Source organism: Maniola jurtina, chromosome 1 (assembly GCF_905333055.1).
Source record: "Maniola jurtina chromosome 1, ilManJurt1.1, whole genome shotgun sequence".
NCBI lineage: Eukaryota > Metazoa > Arthropoda > Insecta > Lepidoptera > Nymphalidae > Maniola > Maniola jurtina.
The window spans coordinates 1,342,315-1,365,662 of NC_060029.1; the positions used below are offsets into that span (position 1 = coordinate 1,342,315).

At 36.9% G+C, this 23,348-nt stretch overlaps 3 protein-coding genes across 3 annotated transcripts in view; 2 read left to right on the top strand and 1 right to left on the bottom strand.

The window, feature by feature from the left end:
* Nucleotides 1–1,883: 1,883 nt before the first annotated feature.
* On the bottom strand, nt 1,884–13,913 carry LOC123864464 (TBC1 domain family member 20). The gene is made up of 9 exons (XM_045904926.1): nt 13,652–13,913; nt 13,362–13,490; nt 11,505–11,611; nt 10,698–10,835; nt 9,676–9,878; nt 9,105–9,321; nt 8,180–8,289; nt 7,511–7,705; nt 1,884–1,941 (listed from the first exon to the last, which is right to left on the bottom strand). The coding sequence occupies exons 1-9, from the start codon at nt 13,800–13,802 to the stop codon at nt 1,914–1,916; spliced, it is 1,278 nt and encodes a 425-aa protein (XP_045760882.1). The 5' UTR covers nt 13,803–13,913; the 3' UTR covers nt 1,884–1,913.
* Nucleotides 13,914–14,270: 357 nt separating this feature from the next.
* LOC123865243 lies at nt 14,271–15,197 on the top strand. The gene has a single exon (XM_045906188.1). It carries the CDS (start codon nt 14,371–14,373, stop codon nt 15,070–15,072), a length of 702 nt encoding a protein of 233 aa, XP_045762144.1. The 5' UTR covers nt 14,271–14,370; the 3' UTR covers nt 15,073–15,197.
* A 4,753-nt stretch (nt 15,198–19,950) lies between these two features.
* LOC123865238 (putative uncharacterized protein DDB_G0271606) overlaps nt 19,951–23,348 on the top strand; it is a 30,684-nt gene continuing 27,286 nt past the window's right edge. Inside the window, exon 1 of the mRNA XM_045906176.1 lies at nt 19,951–20,096. Coding sequence (XP_045762132.1) covers nt 20,086–20,096 — 11 coding nt within the window. The 5' untranslated portion in view covers nt 19,951–20,085. The remainder of the gene's footprint in view (nt 20,097–23,348) is intronic.

Consider the following 23,348-nt stretch of genomic DNA (forward strand, 5'->3'; position numbering starts at 1 on the left):
TTGGTGACCAACCCTCGTAATTAATAATGCAGTGAACTAGTGAAATCATTAATATAACTGCAGTTAAGATATTGAGTAGTTTAAAAGTGATAGTTTTAGTATGATAATAATTATTTAAAGTTAACTTTGATAGCACCAGCTTTACAATCAAATGATCCGTTTATAATAATAAAGCCTTGATAGTTAAAATAAAATGGATGAGATCAAATATGATTCTTATGAGATCAAATACCTTGTATTATGGTGAACTAGGCACCGGTGATCCCTTGCGTGGATGCGCGGTAGATAAAGATAGTGTGGTGATTGCATACGTGGATGAATAGTGTCGGAGCACTGTGTGGGTGCACGATGCTATGGCATTGAGTATGTGTTCAGAATTTAGTAAAGAATTTTGAGATTTAGTAAAGAGGTATGATCTGATTTTAATCGTGAGTGCTAATGCATTGCTTCTTTAAAGAATATTCATGGAGTATTAAAAACCGTGTTGGCAAGGCTACCTTGTGTATTATGTTGAGTAATCTATTTAAAATTAAGTATGTATAGCAACATAATTGATACAGCGAGCCGTGATAAAATTTTGGAAGATTAATTAGTTGGAATATTGCACCATGGATATAAGATATCACACTGGGATACGAAGCTTGAACTTTGATAAAATATTCGAAAGATAATTGGGAATATTGTACCATGAATATAAAATATCACATTGGAATACGATGCTTAAACTTGAAGGCGAACTTGGTACGCTTAAGTGAGTGAAATGCTCTTTAAGTGCAAGTGGTCTTCAAGTGATCTTCTACGATGCTTGACCTTGATGGCGAACTTGGTACGCTTAAGTGAGTGAAATGCTCTTTAAGTGCAAGTAGTCTTCAAGTGGTCTTCTATAATGCTTAGAACTTGATGGCGAACTTGGTACGCTTAAGTGAGCGAAATGCTCTTTAAGTGCAAGTGGTCTTCAAGTGGTCTTCTATGATGCTTGGAACTTGAAGGTGAACTTGGTACACTTAAGTGAACGAAATGTTCTTTAAGTGCAAGTGATCTTCAAGTGGTCTACACCAACTTGGTACGCTTAAGTGAGCGAAATGTTCTTTAAGTGCAAGTGGTCTTGACCAACTTGCTGCATTTAAGTGAGCGAAACGCTCTTTAAGTGCAGTTGGTTTTCAACTACGACAAATCTGGTCCCCTAAGTGTGGCAAAGTCCCTTTAGATGCGGTTGTTTTGTTCTTTAAATTGAAAGCTGTTGTTGTGATGAGTGATAACGAATGGACAATATTCCTGGATCTTACGAGTACATAGTGGAGGTATCTTGTTAAGTTGCGAGCGTCGTATGATTGTTAAGTGATAAGTGACAATGAATGGGCAATATTCCTTAGGAAGTTAGGAAGGATCCTTACAAGTAGGTAATGGGAATCAGGTGTTAACGGTTGTTTATTTTGCAGTAATTTTATCCCGACTCGTGGGGTGCCCGGGGCGGGCACCATGCAGCATGGCCGTGTTGGCAACAACTCGTTCTCACGTTCGGTGTTGCTTGGTGTTGGTCGTTATGCTGTGGTCGTGACGTCAGAGCCCCCTCCATCGAGACGGAAAAGATGGCGCTAGGGCGAGGACGTGGCGTGGAACGACAGGCTTCAGTTGCTGTTTGCGCTCCGACCGATTTACATTGCATTATACGGGTTGATTTTACTATCTGAGAGTTTAATTGTTAACACTTTTTTTATGTTTTACACATTGAATTTATTGTTTTATATTAATTTTAATTATTATCAATAATGTAGGTAGCTGAAATATTATAGAATCAAATTATTTACATAATTACGTAAAATAAGCTAAGTAAATAATTTAATGAAACGCGTGAATAATAAATGAAATAAATAAAGAGAAACTAAAAATAACCAATAAGTTTTATTGTCACCCTACACATCCCGACTGTCCTCACGATTCCTGGAAAGAAATGAATGTTCTAAAATTACGAAGTTTGATACAAATTAGCTATAAATTGGCGGAAAACAAAAAAAGCGCACGTTGAAATGAACGCACATTAGTCAGTACCGTACGCACTCCAAAAACTAGTTTTTGGAGTCTAATGAAATCTTATGCTTGTCACACATCAGCTTTACACACCGCAAAATATAAGACAATTTCGTAGCCAAACATCATTCTAATAAAGATTCATTGGCAGCGCTAATAATTCCCTCTCAGTCGCACTCGACACAAAGATGTAGCGTGTAAGTGAGACGGAATGATTAACGCCTTACGCTACCATTTTTGATTATTTTATTGGTAAAATTATACGTTTGTGATGCGGTCAAAAGTACGACCAGCTTTGAACAAAGCAATGAAACACAATCTCGTAATAAATATGTAATATAGAAATACGCCCGTGTACTTTACATCACCTCAACCGTTTCAAACTTAACCATGTTAAAAACCTATACCGCTTAAGGCTAGGGACAAGAGCTAAGAAACGAGCGCGATTTCGCAGATAATGACATCAATTCTAATGTTTTTCTTCAAACAAAATTTAGAGTGTCAGCATCTTTTTCTTTTTAATATTGCTAAAAAAGGACGGAAAGTAAATTTTAAATTAAAGACTCTTTTAGTGCTACTCTATAAATTAAAAAATCAAGTCCCAAAAGTCACAAAAAAAAAAGGTTTGACAGTTTGAAATTCAATTGAGTTTGTCTGTACTTTTCTTATTACATTGGTGAGAAAGAGATGCGAATATTCTAAAATTTATTTGCAATTGGAATCAGTACCATTATGGCGCTATACTATGATGCCAGTACAGTCTACGTGCTTTATTGCGTTCAGCAGAGCAAGTCAGTATGCACAAATAAGTCGTTTCATATATACCTAGCTTTATGCTTGGTACTGTTAAATCATGTTCATACAATAGGATAGGAATTAATCGGAAGTGCACGAAATTCCGCCATATTTGTCCCTAGCCTAAACCTAATCGCACATCTAGTATTCGCTATCAAAAGGCAACTGATGTCATTGGTAAGTATGCGTTTGCTCCGTAATGCGGCATGTGCGATGTGTTGCTAGATGTGCGACCATGTTTACAAAACACAGGCCAAGTGTCTGAGGCAACCGCAATTTCTTGCAGAAGCTTTTTCACTGGGTATCCTCGCAGCAAGCCAAGTTCTGCAAGTTTTGTATACTAATATCACGCAGAAATCGACATGACAGTGACTTCTGCAAGAAAACTTGCCAGTGGACATTTTTCCTAAGGTCCGCCGCATACGGGATGGAGTGGAGCCAAAACGTATTGTCTTTTTTGCTAGCAACTTAAACTTAGCTTTATTTACTTACACATAGGGTTGAAATTGATATAATTGAAACTTTAAACATGGAGGAAGAATAAAATATGAAACTTAGTTTGAGTTCTAAAAAAAAGAAACTGTGTCTCAGCTCCACTCAAGAGTAGATATTATTCAAGTAAATACATTATGTAAATTTAAACGGTTATTTCTAAAATAATTCATCAAATCAAAATAATTTGGCAGCAATATTAAAAAGGTACAATATCGATTTTATGAATTATAATTATGTAAGTTTGTATATTTTATATTGAGGTTTTTGGGATATATACTAGTATTCTAATACCACTTTAACACTTAGTATCTAGATTCTAGAGGTTAGACCTAAAGCATTTAAAATCTACTCTTTTTAAGAATGCTGTCCTAATTTTTTTTTTTAAATTAGGTAACAATCTAAATCAATGGAAATGCTTTGGAAAAATCATGTTAATCAATACAATCTCTAAGCTAAATTAAAATGACAGCTCTAAATGTATTTCTGCCCCTTTCATAATGTTCATTGCCGGAAAGGATAGCAATAGACTTAGACTTTAGAAGATTCAATTTAGTTTAGAGAGTGTGTAAATTCATTCATTAAAATAAACTTTTCATTTAGGTTTAACTCATTAATCACCATTTTAATAACGTAGAGAACCCGTCAGGAAATAGTGCAAACGATAAGAAAGAGATTTTGGCTTCGTAGAGCGTCGTCTCCTGAGCGTCATACCTAAGTGATCTTTCGTCGGTCTCAACGACAGAGACAACAATCTACGAAACCGTTATCTCTTTCTAAGGTTCTATGTACAATATTTCCTACTGAGCATTGTTAACATAACTTAAACTCGGTACAAAATACTACAAAAAAGGAACTAGTTAATATAATTAGAACGATAAAGTTATACATAATTACATTCGTACATTTAAGATCATCTGATCACAATCCCCTAAACTTAAGTGCAAACAATCAGAGAATAACATAGTAAATAATAATATATTATATTTCAGTAACATGTATATTTCTATACATTACTCGATTCATTTCAATCACAATAACACATAGTATTATAACTTATAGTAAATAATATACCTAATTTCTGTGCGACAAACATTTTTTCAATTACATAATATTAGAAGTCATAGAGTCTACAATTTGCTAGAGTTGTTATTTCCTGCATAAGTTAGAAAATGTTACATAACATTTTATAACAAAATGTCACAAAGTCTCATATAAATAGGTACAATGTTATATAACAAGTATACATAGAAATAAGAGTTATGAGTTTGTTATTCAACAATCATAACAAAATGTAAGATGTGTTTATTTTGAGAATATCATTGTGTTATTTAACTGCTTGAGATTTTATTATTTAACATTTACAACAAAATGCTTTAGTGTAAGATTGTTTGGGTAATTTGTGTGTACTACAATACATTATTTTATTAAATTCATTTATTTGTTATATATTGATAATATAACTTTATATAACATATGATAATAAAGCAGTATTAACGACTCAAGCAAATTTTAAACTCTACTTTTAACTAATCAAATGCCATCCAGGCTAGATGTTTTATGGAAATTTAGTAGTTGTCTCAAGTCTTTATATTGCTGAGATGTTTGCAAAATTTACAGCAAGGAGCAACTTTTATGGCCCGTATATGAACAACTTAGCCCCAATAGAACAAGGAAATTATTTAATAATTGCAATGATGAACTAACATTTAACTAACGAGGAATGAGTGACAATTGACTTTCATGAACCTAAAATTAATTTAAACGTAAAAAATATCACAATTATATACAAACATACTTGAGAACTTACTATAAACCATTTATATTATAATATGCTTAACCATTATATTATCAATAGAAATCTAATTGCATTGTGACAACATAATTCATTTAATTAGGGATTCGCCAAAAAGAAATAAATCGAATTTATTCGATATATCGACTAAGGGCCGAGTTTTATAATAATAAAATCAATCTATCCGTAGTCTGTCGATAAGTTACTTAGCGACGTTGTTTGTTGTCAAAAAATACCATTCAATTTTTGGCAAATAACATTGCAAAGTAATCTATTGACAGATTACAGATAGCATTATTATTGTTAACTTCGGCCAATACTTCCACATAGCAAACTAATTTGGAACTAAAATAATTTAGGAAAAAGCGATATAACACCATCCGTGAAAAAAGTGCTCGAGCATGCTCTCGCAATACGTCGGTTGGTGAGCGCTGGCCCATAGACAGCTAAAATATAGAGCAAACATTTTGAGAACCCCTCACCATATTTGCTCTGTAACAACTGTCATGTCAAAAGTACAGCTAGGATTAAGGATTAAAATCCCATTACTTAGCAAATATGGCTAGTGCGTTCTCAAAATGTATGCATTATACACAGAAACATTCAACTCATGTACAAAAAGCTTTACTACACTAGTAAAGGCAGTTATTAATATTAAGTTCGTTACACAACTGTGCCTATATAACGCGTCCTAATAATGAAATTAATCGAAAAGAGAATCGTTACTCGTCCGATCTCACTTACACCTGTATACATGAGTATAGTGTGTGAGCGAGACAAAATGATTGACGCCGCTTCGTTGCGATTGCTTTCTTTACTGGCACATGTTATGACATACAATATAGTTATTTCTATCATACACTATCTCTAAACTAATGGCGGGTTTCAATGTTCAATCTTCTGTAATCTTTCGATAAGTTACTTAGCAAAGTTTTTACGTGTCAAAAAAGCTATACAATTTTTGACCTGTAACATATTTTTCGATTACAGATAGATTCAATATTGAAACCCGACGTAAATTGACCAACATATTGCTATCCTTTTTCGTAAACAGCATTATGAAAGAGAAAGAGGTAAATTGAGACCTTTCATTTTAGTTTAGAGATCGTGTACAACAGATCTATAGGTATATCGCATAGCTGAGGAGGCTCCTGCGGTAGTGGAGCGGTGCGGGAGGGAGACAGTTGTCACAAGTTGACGAATCACTAATCTCTCGCGCCACGTCATGACACCCCTCCCGCACCGCTCACGTCATCATACCCCTCCCGCACCGTTCCACGTCGTCACACCCCTCCCGCACCGTTCCACGTCGTCACACCCCTCCCGCGCCGCTCCACTACCGCAGGAGCCTCCTCAGTTATGCGTTATACCTGTAGTAACACTAGTTAACTTTAAAAATGTATCTTTGCCCAATAGGTATAAATTAAATGTATTAATGAAGCAAAAAGCACTAAATATACCTCCTTCATCAGTTTGTCCCCCAGCTTCAGGCACTATGAGATGATAAGCAATACTGCTACACATATTATAATGATTCGATTGAGGGAATGAATTGAATGAAATCAAAACTGAATGAATGATTTGCCTAGGAGTTTGTGAACGGGAGATTATGCCCGCGACTTCGTCCTCGTGGGTTTAAGTTTTTAATCCTGTGGGAACTCTTTGATTTTCCGGGATAAAAATCACATGCAAATAATCACGTCGATCCGTTGCGACGTGGTTGAAGGACAAACTAACACATTTTCAACAGGTTGGTAACACGTTTTCAAAAGAATTTTTGAAAATTCAACCACGTAGTCCACGCGGGTGAAGTCCCGGGCATAAGCTAGATTTAATATTAGCACAAGGTAAGATGGTATTCTCAAATAAAAGCGCGAACACATGACTGTGTAGCGATGTATGTTTAGAGTAATCGATTAATCGATGTGTCATAGTGCCACGACAAAAATGGAGTTATGTGTGACTGTCACTAGGTCTTCATGAGAAAAGTGCGATTTTCTTATGTTGCAATATGGTACATGGTACATACCCAACATTGTGATGTATGTAATATAATCAACATGTAATAGAAATATGTTTGCGTCATAAAAGTACAGTACCCGGCAGGAAAGATTACACGTCGAACTATACGTTCAATTCACCCCCCACTAAATCACACGTAGGATTCAAACTTTTTGGCGGATGAGAAGTTACTCAAAAAAAAAGTAGAGAAAAATGTTCTGTCGCATTCACTCTGCAAGCATCAGGAGCGTGCATCCGACCCGGCAAAATCCTGATATGATGTATAGGAGACAGGAGTATCTTGCTACCAAAAAGATTGAATCATATATCTTGCATCTCGCTCGCCCGCGTACATTCGCCTAGAAGCGGAAGAGGACGAACTGATAGGCGTGGCGCTACCTGAACAGATCGGGGCGGTAGTACACGTAGATGGCGAATAGAGCCGCGGTGAGCGCCAGGGCCGCGCGCCGCCCGCCCGGCCGCCGCAGAGCCGCGGGTAGGGCCGCCAGCCAGCGCCGCGGCCCTGAGCGTGGAGCGACGCGGCCCGCTTGGCGACGCTTCATGCGCTCCTGATCTAGTTTGCGTTGCTCCTCTCTGCAATAGTAAGAACATTGAAACTATGATACGAAATCCCTCTCCTTGCTTAATACATCGCTCTCACTTCTGAGCTCTGGTCTCCTCTCAGAATGACAAGGGTTTGGCCATAGTCTACCACACCAACCTAGTGCGGATTAGAAGACTTGACACATCTTAGTCAACAGTCTTCTTCTTCTAAATTGGGGCTATGTAGGTTCTTTTATACCCAGTATCACTTCGACCGTCTCCGATCCATTGTGATAGCGTCCACTTCAACTATAGAAATCAATAGGGATAATAATAAACAGTAGAGTCAAAAGTGGTCCGTATACAATGTTTTGATGTTGGCCAGTATGGGTCTAACAAGTCAGGACCATATTAAAAGCAAGCATTGTACCTAGTTTTCAACATCTATGTTATACAAAGTTCGATTGACGTTCGTACTGACATCCAAACTCCAAACTGATAAATTAAAATAATGATGTTACTTACTCTCGTTTTTCTAAAGCTTTGACTTCAGCCTCGAGATCAGTGGGGTCGTTTTCTTCATACAACTTTTTCGCTGTCACCAAAATGTCTTCAAATGGTAAGTCATCTGGTAACTGTAAAATAATATTCATATGAGTATCTTGTAGTGTGCAATAGATAAGAAAAGTTTTTTGTTCGAATATACTGTTATAAAGTGCTTTTGATTATTATAATCAAATGAAACTACTGCTTTGGAATGCCCCATCATTCAAAATTCCACTCCAAAGCTACAAGGTAAGTTAGGTACTTTCAAATTACCTTGTACTTTTACTTTGGGGTGGAACTTTCGGACCCATAATAAATGGGTTGATTGGTGGTTTGTATGAACTATGAAAGTCTATCATTTGTCAAGTTATTTCAATGAAAATTGATATTTGAGCTTTTAGTTAACAATGAAGAAATACGTGTTTCAGGATTTTAGGGTCAACTAGTAATTTTATAAGGGCCGATTTTTGATGATCAGATATTATTTATACGAACTTTTAGTGAGACACAAAAATATGTATTGGTGACCCAAACTCCATACATACTGTGCTGATCATTCTCAGAGAGCCACTCACTCTAAATTTAGTATAGAAGCAGGCGTTATTTTGCGGAAGTCCATGATATACAAGGAACCAAAATGCCTAATTGGAAGTCTTTGCAATTAGGCATTGTAAGGTTTACATCTCCAGAGGATGCTTCAGTGTCGGGGCGAAACGTGCGTCGAATGGTGTTGGGATTTGTGTGGTGCTGCATGGTGGTGGTCCATGTGGCTTGCTTGGTGGCTGGCTTTTCCTGCATGTTTATCAGTGTGAGGGCGGGCGGTGCATGTCGCATGCTGCATGTTGCACCATACAGATTTCTTTGGTTTGGTGGATTATAGCAAAATTCCTTGTATGCCACTCACTCTAGACAGCAGGCAGTGCATCATGGCCATGTCGCAGTCGCACTGGAACACGTCGGGCGCGCGATGCAGCACGATGGCCGCCGTCACGTAGACCGGGAAGAGCGGCGGCGCGCACAGGAAGTAGTCGTACAAGCGCACCACGTCTGAGTAGCGGTTGAGGCTGTGGCCGAACCACGTCAGGTACCAGGGCAGCGCAAACATTGTGCCCACTCCTGCCCTGCAACCAACAAAGATTCTTATAGCACAAGCTAGAGCCAAAGGTCGCCTGAGCTGAACAGGCTTACCTCACTACACGTCTATCTTTGAGTGGATTGAGCGGATCTGTCGCAAAGCACGTAGGTCAGTGTGCCAGCTCAGGCCACTATCCATACTAATAAAGGACCATGGTCATCCATCGGAGATGTCTTGGCGAAACAAATGAATACAAAAGAGCAATTGTATGTAGTGTGAGGCTACACAGGGATTAACAGACTGCCTAGAAATGGGTCAACTTTATAATAACCGCAACTTAACAAATGGCATGTTTGGTACAGTGTTTAAATGCATTGTAAATGGTCGATTTAACACTTACTTGTCCAGACAGTCGGCCAGTCTGTCGTCCGCCCGTCGTATGACCGGGAACATGTAGTTGAGCAGATGCTGCGTGGGCTGTAGCGTGGCCTGCATGAAGGGGGCCAGGGGTGCGCCCGCGCCGTATGACAACCGGCATAGAAGAGGGAAAGACGCCCTGTCGCCGCATACTAGCAGCAACGTGATTGCTACGTCGTGGTAGCCCTGCAAGAGGGTTCATAACACGTGGCAATATAGAAGTGAGTCGAATCGAAGCAGCACTAATCACGCCGACTCGCTCATACACTACATTCAGGCAGACTGTGTGACTGAGAGAGAATGCTAAGTAAGCGGCGCTAATCCTGCTGCCTCACTCACACACTATATTTATTTATTTATTTATTTATTCAAAGGTACACACAACAGGTTGTAACTAAAAATGGTCCAAACATAAAAACAAAAGATCCTAATCTAAGTGACAAACCCTAATAGGTGTACACAGCAATACTATACCTAAATAAAATATACATTACACAAGATATACACAGAATTTTTAACATGAAGGCTTAGTAAAAATTTACAATAATATTTACAATATAAAGTGGTTACTGCATGAGATTAAGTATTTAAATGACAAATATGCATAGAAATTAAATCTCATATATATACGAACAGTATTTAAAAAATAAATTTAATATACAGGCAGAGTGTGTGACAGAGGGATTGCTAAATAAGCGGCGCTAATCACGCTCATGAGAGGGAATGATTAAGGCCGCTATTTTCTTTAGTGGCACCAATTACACCAATAAAATCAGCACTGCGAATAATATGCTGTGTCCCTTTCAGACATTGCTGTGTATTTTATAGTTATTTTCAACATTTGTGTTGTATTTCTCATTGCTAAGGGTATTATAACAATAGTAGGTGATTTCTCAAGATAATAGTCCCAGATCCTTCCATATACAACTTGATTACTTAGTGATAATAACTGAAATAATGGTTTGACATGCTCTCCAAGACAAAAAAGGCAAGCAAACAACTTACTTGGTAGTACTTCAAGTGTGGATACTTCATGATGACCCTCAGTATAAGCACCGTCAGCTGGTCCTGGAGAGCCACTCTCTGCTCGTATGGAATGCCTGGAGGGAAACGCTTCAGTGACCTGTTCACATCCATTACCACCTGGACAAAATCAAACACAGATCACACCTAAATCGAAACAAAACATAATGAAACAATTACTTTACAACTAGATATTAAGACTGAAATATTTTTACAACAGTGACTTTTTTAGGGTTCCGTACCTCAAAAGGAAAAAGGAACCCTTATAGGGTCACTTCGTTGTCTGTCTATCTGTCTGTCCCTCTGTCGTGTCTGTCAAGAAAACCTATAGGGTATTTCTTATAGCACAAGTAAAGAAAAAATCCGGAAATCATGAATTTATGGTTACATCACAAAAAAAAAAAAATATGTGTTCATTAACAAATAATTAGTACTTTCAATTTCAAAGTAAGATACCAAGTGGGGTATCATATGAAAGGGCTTTACCAGTAAATTCTAACACACAGCTTTTTATTTATTTTATGCACAATAGTTTTTGATTTATCATGCAAAGGCCCGAGTATGGTACACCCAGGGCGCGAGTCTGATTCGCACTTGGCCAGTTTTTTTAGTTTGTAAAAAGTAATATTTTTAGAAAGTTGTACTGTCTTGTACTGTAACATTGACCATAAAATTGCTTCACCTGCCAAAGGTTGACTGCTGTTAGAACTTTATAAAACTACAAGGTCTATTTTCGTTTACAATATCTATTACATTTATTAAAGTTTGTATGGTTTTTAAGCAACTAACTTGATGATATTCACTATGTTTTGATAGGTCATCTAGTGAAGGAGGATCTGTCATTTCTTCCTCCGTGACTCCCACTAGCAGAGGCCATATTTGTCTCCTGTATTCATCTAAAACAACAGAAAACATTAACTGAACAAAATATACAGTGATTTTTTCATAAAGTAGGCTCATAGGCAGTGACGGATTAACCCTTAATCAAATTAAGCAATTGCCTAGGGCATCACGTCTGAGGGGGCACCAGAAGAAGCACCAAAAAAATCCGTCCGTCCTTTGTGCATCACATCTCACTCTCACGTCACCATAAAAAAGTTTCTAGGACTAATTTGAAAATTCGCGCATTTTAAGTTGACATAGAGTCCGACCTAGAGTCATAACCCCACTCCCGCTTGCCCACTCGCTGCCCGCTTGTGCATTCGATAATTCGAATGCCCCCGAAAGCCGCAAGGCGCATTTCAATCACACTAATATTATAAAGAAGAAAGTTTGTATGTGTGTGTGTGCGTGTGTGTATGTTTGTTACTCCTTCACGCAAAAACTACCGGACGGATTGAGCTGAAATTTAGAATGGAGATAGATTATACCCTGGATTAGCACATAGGCTACTTTTTATTGGGGAAAATCAGAGAGTTCCCACGGGAATTTTAAAAAACCTACATCCACGCGAACAAAGTCGCGGGTATCAGTTAGTAAATAAATAAATTATGCTTTGTTAGGGTGCTGTACCTCAAAAGGAAAAACGGAACCCTTAACGAACGGATCACTTTGTTGTCTGTCTGTCTGTCAAGAAACCTATAGGGTACTTCCCGTTGACCTAGAATCATGAAATTTGGTAGGTAGGTAGGTCTTATAGCACAAGTACAGGAATAAATCTGAAAACCGCGAATTTGTGGTTACATCATTAAAAAAAAATTAAAATATGTTTCTATTTTCAAAATAAGATAACTATACCGAGTGGGGCTTTACCTGTACATCCTAAAACAGATTTTTATTTATTTTTATGTATAGGTATCTAATAGCTTTTGATTTATCGTGCAAAATGTTGGAAAAAATACTCGAGTACGGAACCCTCAGTGCGCGAGTCTGACTCGCACTTGGCCGGTTTTTTATTGTTGTCGCACCTACTCCACTTCTAAAGTACGTTACCTCTCATCATCTTATTTTACAACAAACTAATGTTTTTAGGCAGTAAAGGTTTAAAGACCGATTCTAGTAAACATACGGATAGGGGGGCCCACAGGCATGGATTGCTTAGGGCATCAAGTAGTCTTAATCCGTCACTGCTCATAGGTAATAAATCATAATAGTGTTAAGTTACCAGTTTACACAAAAAGAAATAATATTAGATGCCCTCACTTCGTTCCCATGGATATAATTAAAAATCCTGTGGGAACTCATCGATGTTCCAGGATTATAAAGTAGCCTATATGTTAATCCAAAATATAATCTATCTCCATTCCAAATTCCAGCCAGATCTGTCCAGTAGTTTTAGTATGAAAGAGTAACAAACATCCGTACATACAAACTTTCGCATTTATAATATTAGTAGGATTAAATGATTTCATGTTTGCAACCAAACTAAACTAGAGAAATTCTTTACTTTTGTTTTTAATTTGATTAATTAGGATTGTAAAATAATATAATACCATAGTGTAACAATTATAGTGTAAAGCACTTACAATCTTAAAAATAGACAAATTGATATTTCAATAGGTGCTTAACACACTTGTGCGTTATCAATCCTAGATTTACGAACATGTAAAAATAATTTTCAAAGAGAAAGCTCAACACTATAATATGACGTGATTCATTAATAATAGAACCAGATGGCTTAGTCACGATTATAAACTATGTATTTACCTGAAATTAAACCAGCTTTACTCTTGGCAAAGTTCTGCCATTGTTCCAAATTAATCAAGTTCGGGTTTTTGAGGCATCTTTCAAGTTCATTACGCTTCTCAGTAACATCTGGATCCTCGAATTCAAAGTCTATAACAAATAAATAGTTAAAAGTACATCAACTATTTTTAAAAGGTTTCTAACCAAAAGAACAATAGATATATATTACGCATTTGCCTTATCATGTATATTGGGTAGTAAACAGTGTACTGTAATAGAAAACTGATCGAAGTAACGATTGTTTACAATACCTTCATCGAATTTCAGTTCCGAAGGCGTAGAGATGTCATCAATATTTTTTGCGTGGTTGAAGCTAGCCGTGTCCTTGTTCGATATCGGTGAACAGTCGCCATTTATATCGCATTTATCGCCAGTTTCCGCGTCGGAACTATGGGATTCCATTTTAAAGGAAAATAAAATTATCCAAGCGAAAACATTACACCATCCTTGCCTTTCCTTTCAGAAATTTTTTGACATTTCGCAGTTCGTCGCTGTCCATTTTCCATTGTGTCATTTAGCAGCTGTCAACCTGTCAACGCTATCTGTATTGTCAAGTTTAGAAACTGAAAAATTAAAACAAATAATTTCAGGTTTTTTTTCCCCAGCAGTTAACAAAGTCTTGCTTGGTGTTCTATTTGAAATTGCTTGAAAATTATTACGAAAAAGATGTTGCTTATAAAAATAGTTGATCGCGAATGAAAAGTCATTTTCTTTATCTAAGCTGGATAGCAAAGAGTAAATACTAAATATAATATATTGAGCTGGATAGTTTCATTGATGAACGCAGTAGACTAATGTTTTACGTTCCAATCCACGCATTTTGCTACATTTCAAAAGTTTTTCATTTTATGCCTCTATGTTTTCATTACATTCATAATGTCGTTGTCATTAAAAACCAACCCGATTGGGGTTAAATATAAAAATTACGATTTATTAAAACGCTAAAATCGCTTTAAATTCTATAGTAAAGATGGACATGGAAAACGCAGATTTACAAGATAACCCCATAACAAAAATTGAAGATATTATAGACATTCAAAAAGCCAACGGTAATATTAACGTGCGACAAGTAGCTTTTCGATTACCTTCTGAAACAGATAGCAGTTTATCTGCGGGTGTAGCCAAGAGTTTAGAAACTGGATTATCTAAAGCTAAATCAGAACACAAGAAAAAGAAAAAATTACGTTCCAAAGGACAGAAAAGTTTATTAGCAGAACTAGTATCTTGGCCGAGCGATTCGGATATCACAGTTCTAAGAATGAAATTATATACAAGGGATAAAAATATGGGGAACATTATTTTAGGCGACGGCTTACACCAACCTGACAGTTCTTCCATGGTTAATTTAGCTACTCTTATTTTAAAATCGCAACCGCCTTCCAAACAAAGTCTTGTAGAGGAGTATTTATTGCCTCTGACTTCCTGGGAACATGCCATGGATCCAAATGTTAAAGTCCCTGTAGTAAAAGAGGCTCTATCAGATACCTCAGAAGTAACCAATGAAGTAAGAAGTCACCATGCTAGATGTAGTCAAGATAGTGAGGTATGCGAATCCAACACGAAATCGAAGGTAGCTCGATTTTTGCGTCTCTATTTTTGCCCATGTTGCACTTGTCTGTACAAATTGGAAAGAATGCAGGAAGAGCCGTCTACGTGTTTTACCAAACCCTGAGAAGCGAGAACAGTACCTACCTATCCTACCAAGTAGTAGAGTAAATTGAGGGTAGTTATTCATATTTATCTAAAAAAAATATGGTCGGTTATTTATATTAAAAATATATTAAAGATGTGCCATGGGTGAAGTATTTAATTTTTATGCTACATATGGCATGTAATACGAGCGATAGCGTGAAAACAAACTATGGGACGCGTATCCTATTTTATTGGTCTGTCTCTGTGGGGACGCGTCCGTAAGCCGCGACTGACACCCGCGATGCGACTGATAGCTGCACAATCGTTTTGGGCCGCGGCTTGCGAGATATCGAGATATCAGAGACGGACGGACGGACGTACAGTCTTATATTAGTAATAGGGTTCTGAATGGCAATCCACGGGTACGAAACCCTAACAAGAATCGTTATACAATATTCTTATGAGGTAAACTCCCGTTCTGCCAGATCATTGTTCCACGCATATGCAGTTTGCATGGAAGCAACTCCCTTAGCTGCGGTATTCCTATTAGATTACAATATGGGGTTATTCAAGGGGCAGACCAACAAATTCCTGAAAGGCCGAATACGCATCGGCGATTCCTTTGGTACTGCAAATGTTCATGGGCGGCAGTAATCACTTAACATCAGGTGATCCGCCCGCAGGTTTGCTAGCTATTTTTATGAAAAAAAAATTAAAAACTTTTATCAAAAGACTTTAGAATTGCTTTCACTTCATAAGGAAATAATTCTTATAATGAGGTGTGCAGTGTGCATTGTCCAATGGTTAACTTTTCAGCAGTTAAAATAAATTTACATAACCAAGCCATACAAAATAACATTTTATCTACATTGTAAGATGTTACAAAATTGCATTATTCATCTAAAGTAGGTACAGGGACTTTTTTTACGTAAATGAAGAGTTAGAAATCTTGCATTCAACAGTGAACACAATATGAAAACGGGAAAGTTTATTTGATGTGTCGAATTCAATGCCCCGATCTGCAAGGTCCTCTGTAATTTCGATTTAGGTAAGTAGGTTTTAAAATAAGCGGTGATACCTAGCCGTCAAGTGATTAAGACTCTTCTAATTGTGAGGTCGGGGCTTCGATTCCGTGCACCTCTCTTTTTGGAGTTATGTTAGTTATATAAGACTTGTAAGCAATTAAATATCACTTGTTTTAAAGTAAGCAATATTTAATAGCTTAAAACACTTGGTGGAATTTCGTGGTACCTAGTAACGAAAAAATCCGGAATTTGTAGTTTAAAGTAGGTAGATTAGATTAGATTAGGTACATTAAAAAATATATTATAAACTTACATATTATTATGCACTTAATGATAAGTTGAAGAGCAAGATCATTAAGTAGGTAGTACGAACCGTATGGTACGAACCCTCGGTTCGTGAGTCCGACTCGCACTTGGCCAGTTTTGTTCCTTTTGAGGTACGGAACCCTAAAAATAAATAGCTTACGACGTAATTTTAATGTTTTTATCAAGAGAAAATCGGAAGTATTTCTGCATCTATGTACAAGCATATTGGAGGTAAAGAGTCGTAATCCTAGCGCTCTATCCAGTACTTCCCATACAAACGTAGTTTGGCGTGTCAAGAATGCACTACAAAGGTTAAGCAAAGATCTTGAAATTCTGAAGTCCGTAAAAGTGCGGAAGTTTGAATACATTATGAGAAATAGCAAATACAACCTCTTTGAGCTCATTATTCAGAGGAAAATAGCCGCGTAGAAGATCACCTGGCTGAAGAAGAACATCGTGGCTAAAGAATTTATGCCAAATGGTACGAGAAGAGTAGGTACCTACCCGATCTCTTTTCAGATAGCCCTAATGGTTGCCAATTTACAATAAGTAATTTAAATACTAACCAATCAAATCAATGAAATTTTCTGTTTGTAGTTTACCAGATTTCCCTAAAAATGTGCAGTTGGAAAGTCTTCAATCAATAAAATATCTTTTAACCCGAGTAGTTAAAAGATTTGTACGTAAATCATTGAGCCCCTGTAACTTTAAAACTTCATAATTTTAAACAAATCTGGAAACCACAGACCATTCCATTCTATTCCATCAGCCTATATGCATCCAATGCTGGACATAGGCCTTTCCAAGAGCGCGCCACCAAACACGGTCCTCCGCCTTCCTCATCCACCCGCTTCCCACCACGTTCTTCAGGTCATCGGTCCAGCGGGCTGGAGGTCGTCCCACACTGAGCTTACCGGCACGCGGCCTTCACTCCAGAACACGTCTGCTCCATCGGCCATCGGTTCTGCGACAGACATGACCCGCCCATTGCCACTTCAGCTCGCTAATCCTTTGAGCTATGTCAGTCGCTTTTATTCTTCTGTGAATGTCCTCGTTCCGGATTTTATCCCATTTCACTGAGTTATTCAAATGAGAACCAAACTACGTTTGTTTGGAGCACGCTACGAATAAACTCCTCTTAATCACCGGTCACTTTTAAAGGAAACACTTTCATTCCTAAAATAAAACATCAATACAACCAGTTATTGATTCTACTTTTTTCTAACATTGCGGTTATGTAATGAAATACATAATGACACCTATAACTATATCCTGTACAGAGTGTGCTAGATTTTATGCTTGTTTTGAGCTACCAGTATGTAGGGTGATTTTTATCAACCAAGAAATGTATTGATTTCATGTGTTTTCGACGGTAGGTACTTTTTTATTTCTATATAAGTTATCCCTTAACTGCGATCTCATGCAGATGCAGTCTATAAATGGTAGCGGGCTAACCTGGAAGGGAGTATGGCAATTTCATCAAAGCTCATACCTTTGGTCGGTTTCTACGCGGCATCGTACCGGAACGCTAAATCGCTTGGCGGCGGGACTTTGGCGGTAGGGTGGTAACGAGCCACAGCTGTAGCCTCCCACCAAACCAGAGCAGATACCATTTAGAAAATAGAAGTTCCCAAGCCAGGAACCGAACCCGGGACCTCACACTTATAAGACCACAGCGATCACTGCGCCTGGGAGGTAGTCAAACTAGCTTCACCAAACTCTCTTCTTCCAAGGGTCTCTTCTTAGAGTGAGAAGGATCACTGCGGACTGACAGACTGCACAATATATTATACTTTTGGGGGCATTATGAAGAACTCTCAGGTATTTTTTTATTTATTAAGCACGCGGGTTTCCTTTTACCGTTATAATGCAAGTGATATTTAATTGCTTAAAATGTACCTACATCTAACTCCGAAAAGTTATCGAAAGGTGCGTGCCTGGGATCGAACCACTGTGACGGCCCTTATAGAATCAAAAAGGAATTTCCTATATTATAGAAGTAATTTTAGCTAACAAAGAATATTCTATATGTAATAATTTCCTTTTCTTTCATAAAGGAATCAGTGCGAGCCAGAGACCGTGCGAGCAATAATTAACTTTCGATGTGAAAAGAAGTAGGGTGGAGTACTGCAATGCCAGCCTTATAAAGATTGTGTCTCTAGAGGTTTCGTAGTTTAATATGCATTTATAAAGTATATTACAGATTATAGTGCGATTTTTACGAAAATGAATCCAAGGTGTCAGGTTCGAGCTTTAAACCATTGACAAATCACATTATTGAAATCGTACGTAGGTGCCTAATAGATAGTGTGTAGAAGAAACTATCTTTGATTAGAGGATGCCCGCGACTTCATCCGCGTGGATTTAGGTTTTTTAAGATCCCGTGGGAACTGTTTGATTTTCTGGGATTAGAAGTTGCCAATGTCAATTACAGGGACGCCAGCTACCTCGGTACCAAATATCATAAAAATCGGTTAAGCGGATGGAGCTTTAGGAATCCCTCGGTACCTGTTTGATTTTCCGGGATAAAAAGTAGCCTATGTCCGTCCCCGGGATATGAGCTAACTCTGTTCGTCAGAATCGGTTAAACTGTTGGGCCGTGAAAAGGTAGCAGACAGACAGACAGACACACTTTCGCATATTTGATAATATTAAGTATGGATTAACCAGAGGGATACAAAAATAATGCATTAGGATGGTGTGGACTGAGGAGTCACTAAATAGGTACCTTAATACTTAAGTGCATAATTATTTGTGTATCTGCTTGAGAAACTCTATCAGCTGTTGAAACGATTGAGGTCTGTATACATTATCGCACTACAATGACAGATTGAATAGGCAGTTCAGACGTAAATAGCTAATCAAGATTATATAACAGTTCGATAAGATTAATTGTGTTATAATCGCCAAATTAACTTTCAAATTATTTTTCAGTAGGTAACCTCAATCTATTTTTTAGGCTATAAATTGATAAATAAAGCAAGGTGTACAATTTTAGATACACTTGAATGATTGGTGTTAATTTTGTTATTTTTCGAATTGGTTTGATTCGCGTAATGTTGCCAAATGGTGCAAAGCTAGAGATGGATCATATTTTCACAGATAGCTTTAACGTGAAAAGCTTTTTTATTTGTAATACTTGCTAGCCTGTGAAAAATCACAGTTTGAGAATATTACCTATTTATATTTTAATCCCCGGGTCATCAACCCGAACTAAATAGCTTGAGGGCAAGAACACTTGCATTGCTGCGTATTATTTGTCAGAAAGGGAAAAACATTTAGTTCGTTAATGTAGCAAACAACCATTTTCTAAGTTTCACGAAAAGCGAACTTTTGTAATTACAACCCTAAATACAAAAATTCACTTTCCGTGAAACCCAACCTGTTAAAAAATCTGCGCTATAGATGTGATCATAATAATTAGGTATTTGAAAAATCACTTTCCGTGAAAAATCGCCTGTGAAGAAAAATAATAATTTCATCAAATGAAAATGATTTAAAGTTAGCAATCATGCCCATCGCTAGTTCAAGCTACGGGGCATTTCTTCGGAGTTCTGTTTCGGCCCCCCTGCGGAATAGCGAGTGCAGCTTAGCTTATAAATAAAAGAGAAAGCACATTGCCGCGCAGTCTTTAATCGAACGGCCATCCCCGCGTTCCGATCGGCCGGCTTTACTAAACCAGTGTTACTTAAATACACGGATACATTTTTTGTGCATTAAAAATGGATATGAGGTAAATATATGTTTTTTTTTTGGTTTCGGTTAATGAGTTTTATGTCTTCGTACGAAATAGCATGTAAAGATAAACATCCAGTGTCTTCATCTTGTTGCGGCTGGTTATCTGATTTTGTAAATGTTCTATTAAGTTCCTAAGTATTTCATTTTAAAAATGGAATTTGTATTACTTTGTTGAAGGTTTGCTTATTTTCCAAAAATATTCCCTATAGCCGAATAAATTTTAACAGTTGATTAAATAAAACACGAAAATGGTATGATGGTATGGAAATGCACTCTAATCATTAACCAGAATAGGTGCGGGTTCGATTCCCGTTGTACAATTTTCTAATACATATAAATACTTTATAAACATAGTAAAAAAATGGTTGCATCTAATTCTAATATAGGTAATTGCTTATATTATGTTTATATTTTAAAACAGATTTCAGCGCGTAAAAAATAATATAGGTAAAATTGATCGACGATAGAATGTAGAGGTGTGAAAAAGATAGAGGTGCTTGTAATTTTTTTATAGCCTTTTATTATTTTAACAATCACGTCTTAGTTCTAAGTTTATTAAAACAATTATTATCAGATCCACGCTGCAATGAAAACATATCGAAATTTTACCTTTCAAAAGAAGGAACTTGTAAAAGTTCGAAAAAAGTTATCGGTGAATTATTTATGAACGTTCTTCAGACCCACCATCATAATCCATACTAATAATTATTATAAATGCGAAAGTGTGTCTGTTCTGTCTGTCTGTCTGCTACCTTTTCACGGCGGCCCAACAGTTTAACCGATTCTGACGAAATTTGGTAAAGGGTCAGCTTAAATATCCCGGGGACGGACATAGGCTACTTTTTATCCTAGAAAATCAAACAGTTCACACGGGATATTTAAAAACCTAAATCCACGCGGACGAAGTCGCGGGCATCCTCTAGTAATACTATATTATGTGAAATCTATCACTTTCCCCGCCTCAGTCATAAAGCCTAATCTAGCCTAATGTTCAAGAGTTTCTACTAAATTACAAGTCCAGACACATTACGCTCGCTACATTTAGGCACTTGAAAAATTGTACTTTTACCTTAGATACGAGCATCATACTTGATGGTATGAAGTTCCTTGCAGGATGGATAGCTCTTTTGTTTGGGATGCAAAGTGTACAGATTAGCTCTTTCACGATTTGTGTTTTCTATCACAAGAGTGAATAAGCATCTTTAAGGTAAACGTGTCCCATCTGTAGGTCATAACTCATATCATCACTAAAAGTATGTGCATAAAGAATAAATAAACTCCTAAGCAACCACGTCTCATGGTGGGTGCAGCGGCCACCAGCGACGAACTGGTCAAGAGTTACAAGTATATGAAAAGCTCGATGGGTGTTTCATATTTGTGCCTTTTGAGGTGGAGACCTTGGACCCATGGGACTTGGGGGCTCAAGCTCCTTTTGAAGAAATTTCAAAAAAAATATTGAGTCTACCGGGGACGACAACCATAAATTAAATTATTTTACAATATTAATTCACGAACTAAAAAAGACACTCGAAAATTGTTGACTTCTTTAACTCAGAAATCATTTCAAACATTTTGATAAGGGTTATCCTAAATCTTTTTCTCTTTTTTGGTTTTTTTATGAAACCAAACACGACTGTGGGCATTGTACCTACGTATATCATTCGAAAATTATAAATTGAAGTGGTTAAGGGTTAAGGACCCACGTATCCTCAATGCCCTTGATCTCATCGTTATGACCCTTGCTAACTTAGGACTTTTGTGCCAAGTATCTATAAGTACCTACTAAACATATTATTATTATTCAATAGTCCTACGACTTGAAGAGTTAATTGCATTATTGTCCTTGTTAAATATATACGTTTATATTCTTTTCACCTTCTCCAGGGCCTTCGAACTTAACAGGGCCTTAGAGAAGATTATAAAACAATAATTACCTACTAATAAAGTCTTCACTTAAGATATCATTAGATAATAGTCAATATTAATATTATAAATAAGAAATTAGGTATGTCTGTATCTTACATTTTACTCGCTCGTTTGCTGATGCGGTTTTGACGTTTGGTAGGTACAGAAATAATTTGGAAATTGAAAAATCAAATCTTTGATTTTCCGATTTCCAATTTATTTCTGTACCAAATTCCCTTTGGGATATTTCGTGGATGAATTCGTGGGTGTCATCTAGTCTCATAAAGAAAACAGAAAAAACTTAGCGCGCGTTGATGTCTATTGTATGTACTTATTAGAAAACTTATAGAAAATCAAGCTGTGGTTAGTAATATTATACAATATAGATTTTCTTTATCCATCTTCTATAATTTTCTTTTTATAGCCAACCTTCGTGACACTAAGTTAAAGTTTAAATTGCCAACGTCTCAGAATATAATATAATCAAAGAATATATTTTATAAGTATATAAAGAAATCGTTACGTCACACCGTAACACCGAAATTACTTGTATTTTAAATATGTATCTACGAATTATAATGGAAATGTTTTTAAGTTCATGGCTAATTATATGCTTGGCTGTTGTAAATGCTACATAATAATGATAAACTTAATAGGTACCTACTTGCTATAATAATATGTTAACAACTTCATCAAGAATCATCTTCAAGTGCATAGGTATATAAACTCAACACTTCGTGCTTGTTTTTGTATTCTAATAGATAATAATAAGTAATCTAAATACATACAAGTGTAAATTAAAAATTTATAACACCCCCGACAAGTGAAGGTTACAGTAACTAGAAAAGAGCTGATAACTTTCAAACGTTTGAACCGATTTTCTTGGATTATAGCAAAGAACACTCTCGATCAAGCCACCTTTCAAACAAAAAAATAAAATAAAATCTGTTCATTAGTTTAGGAGGTACAATGCCACAGACAGATACACAGATACACACGTCAAACTTATAACACCCCTCTTTTTAGGTCGGGGGTTAAAAACCAAAGGTTGTCTGACTGATCTATCAACACACAACTCAAACTACTGAACGAATCGGGCTGAAATTCGGCACGCAGATAGAGTATTATGACGTAGACATCCGCTAAGAAAGGATTTTTGTAAATTCAACCCCTAAAGGAGTAAAATAGGGTGGTAAAGTTTGTTTTGTATTGTTCATCCATACGAAGTCACGGTGAGCAAATGAAACAGAGGACAGATACGTACTTAGTACCTATACAGCTTCTTTTTAGCTGGGTTTTACGACGCTTTTTAAGGATTTCTTTTGATTTTGGGATTTTTGAA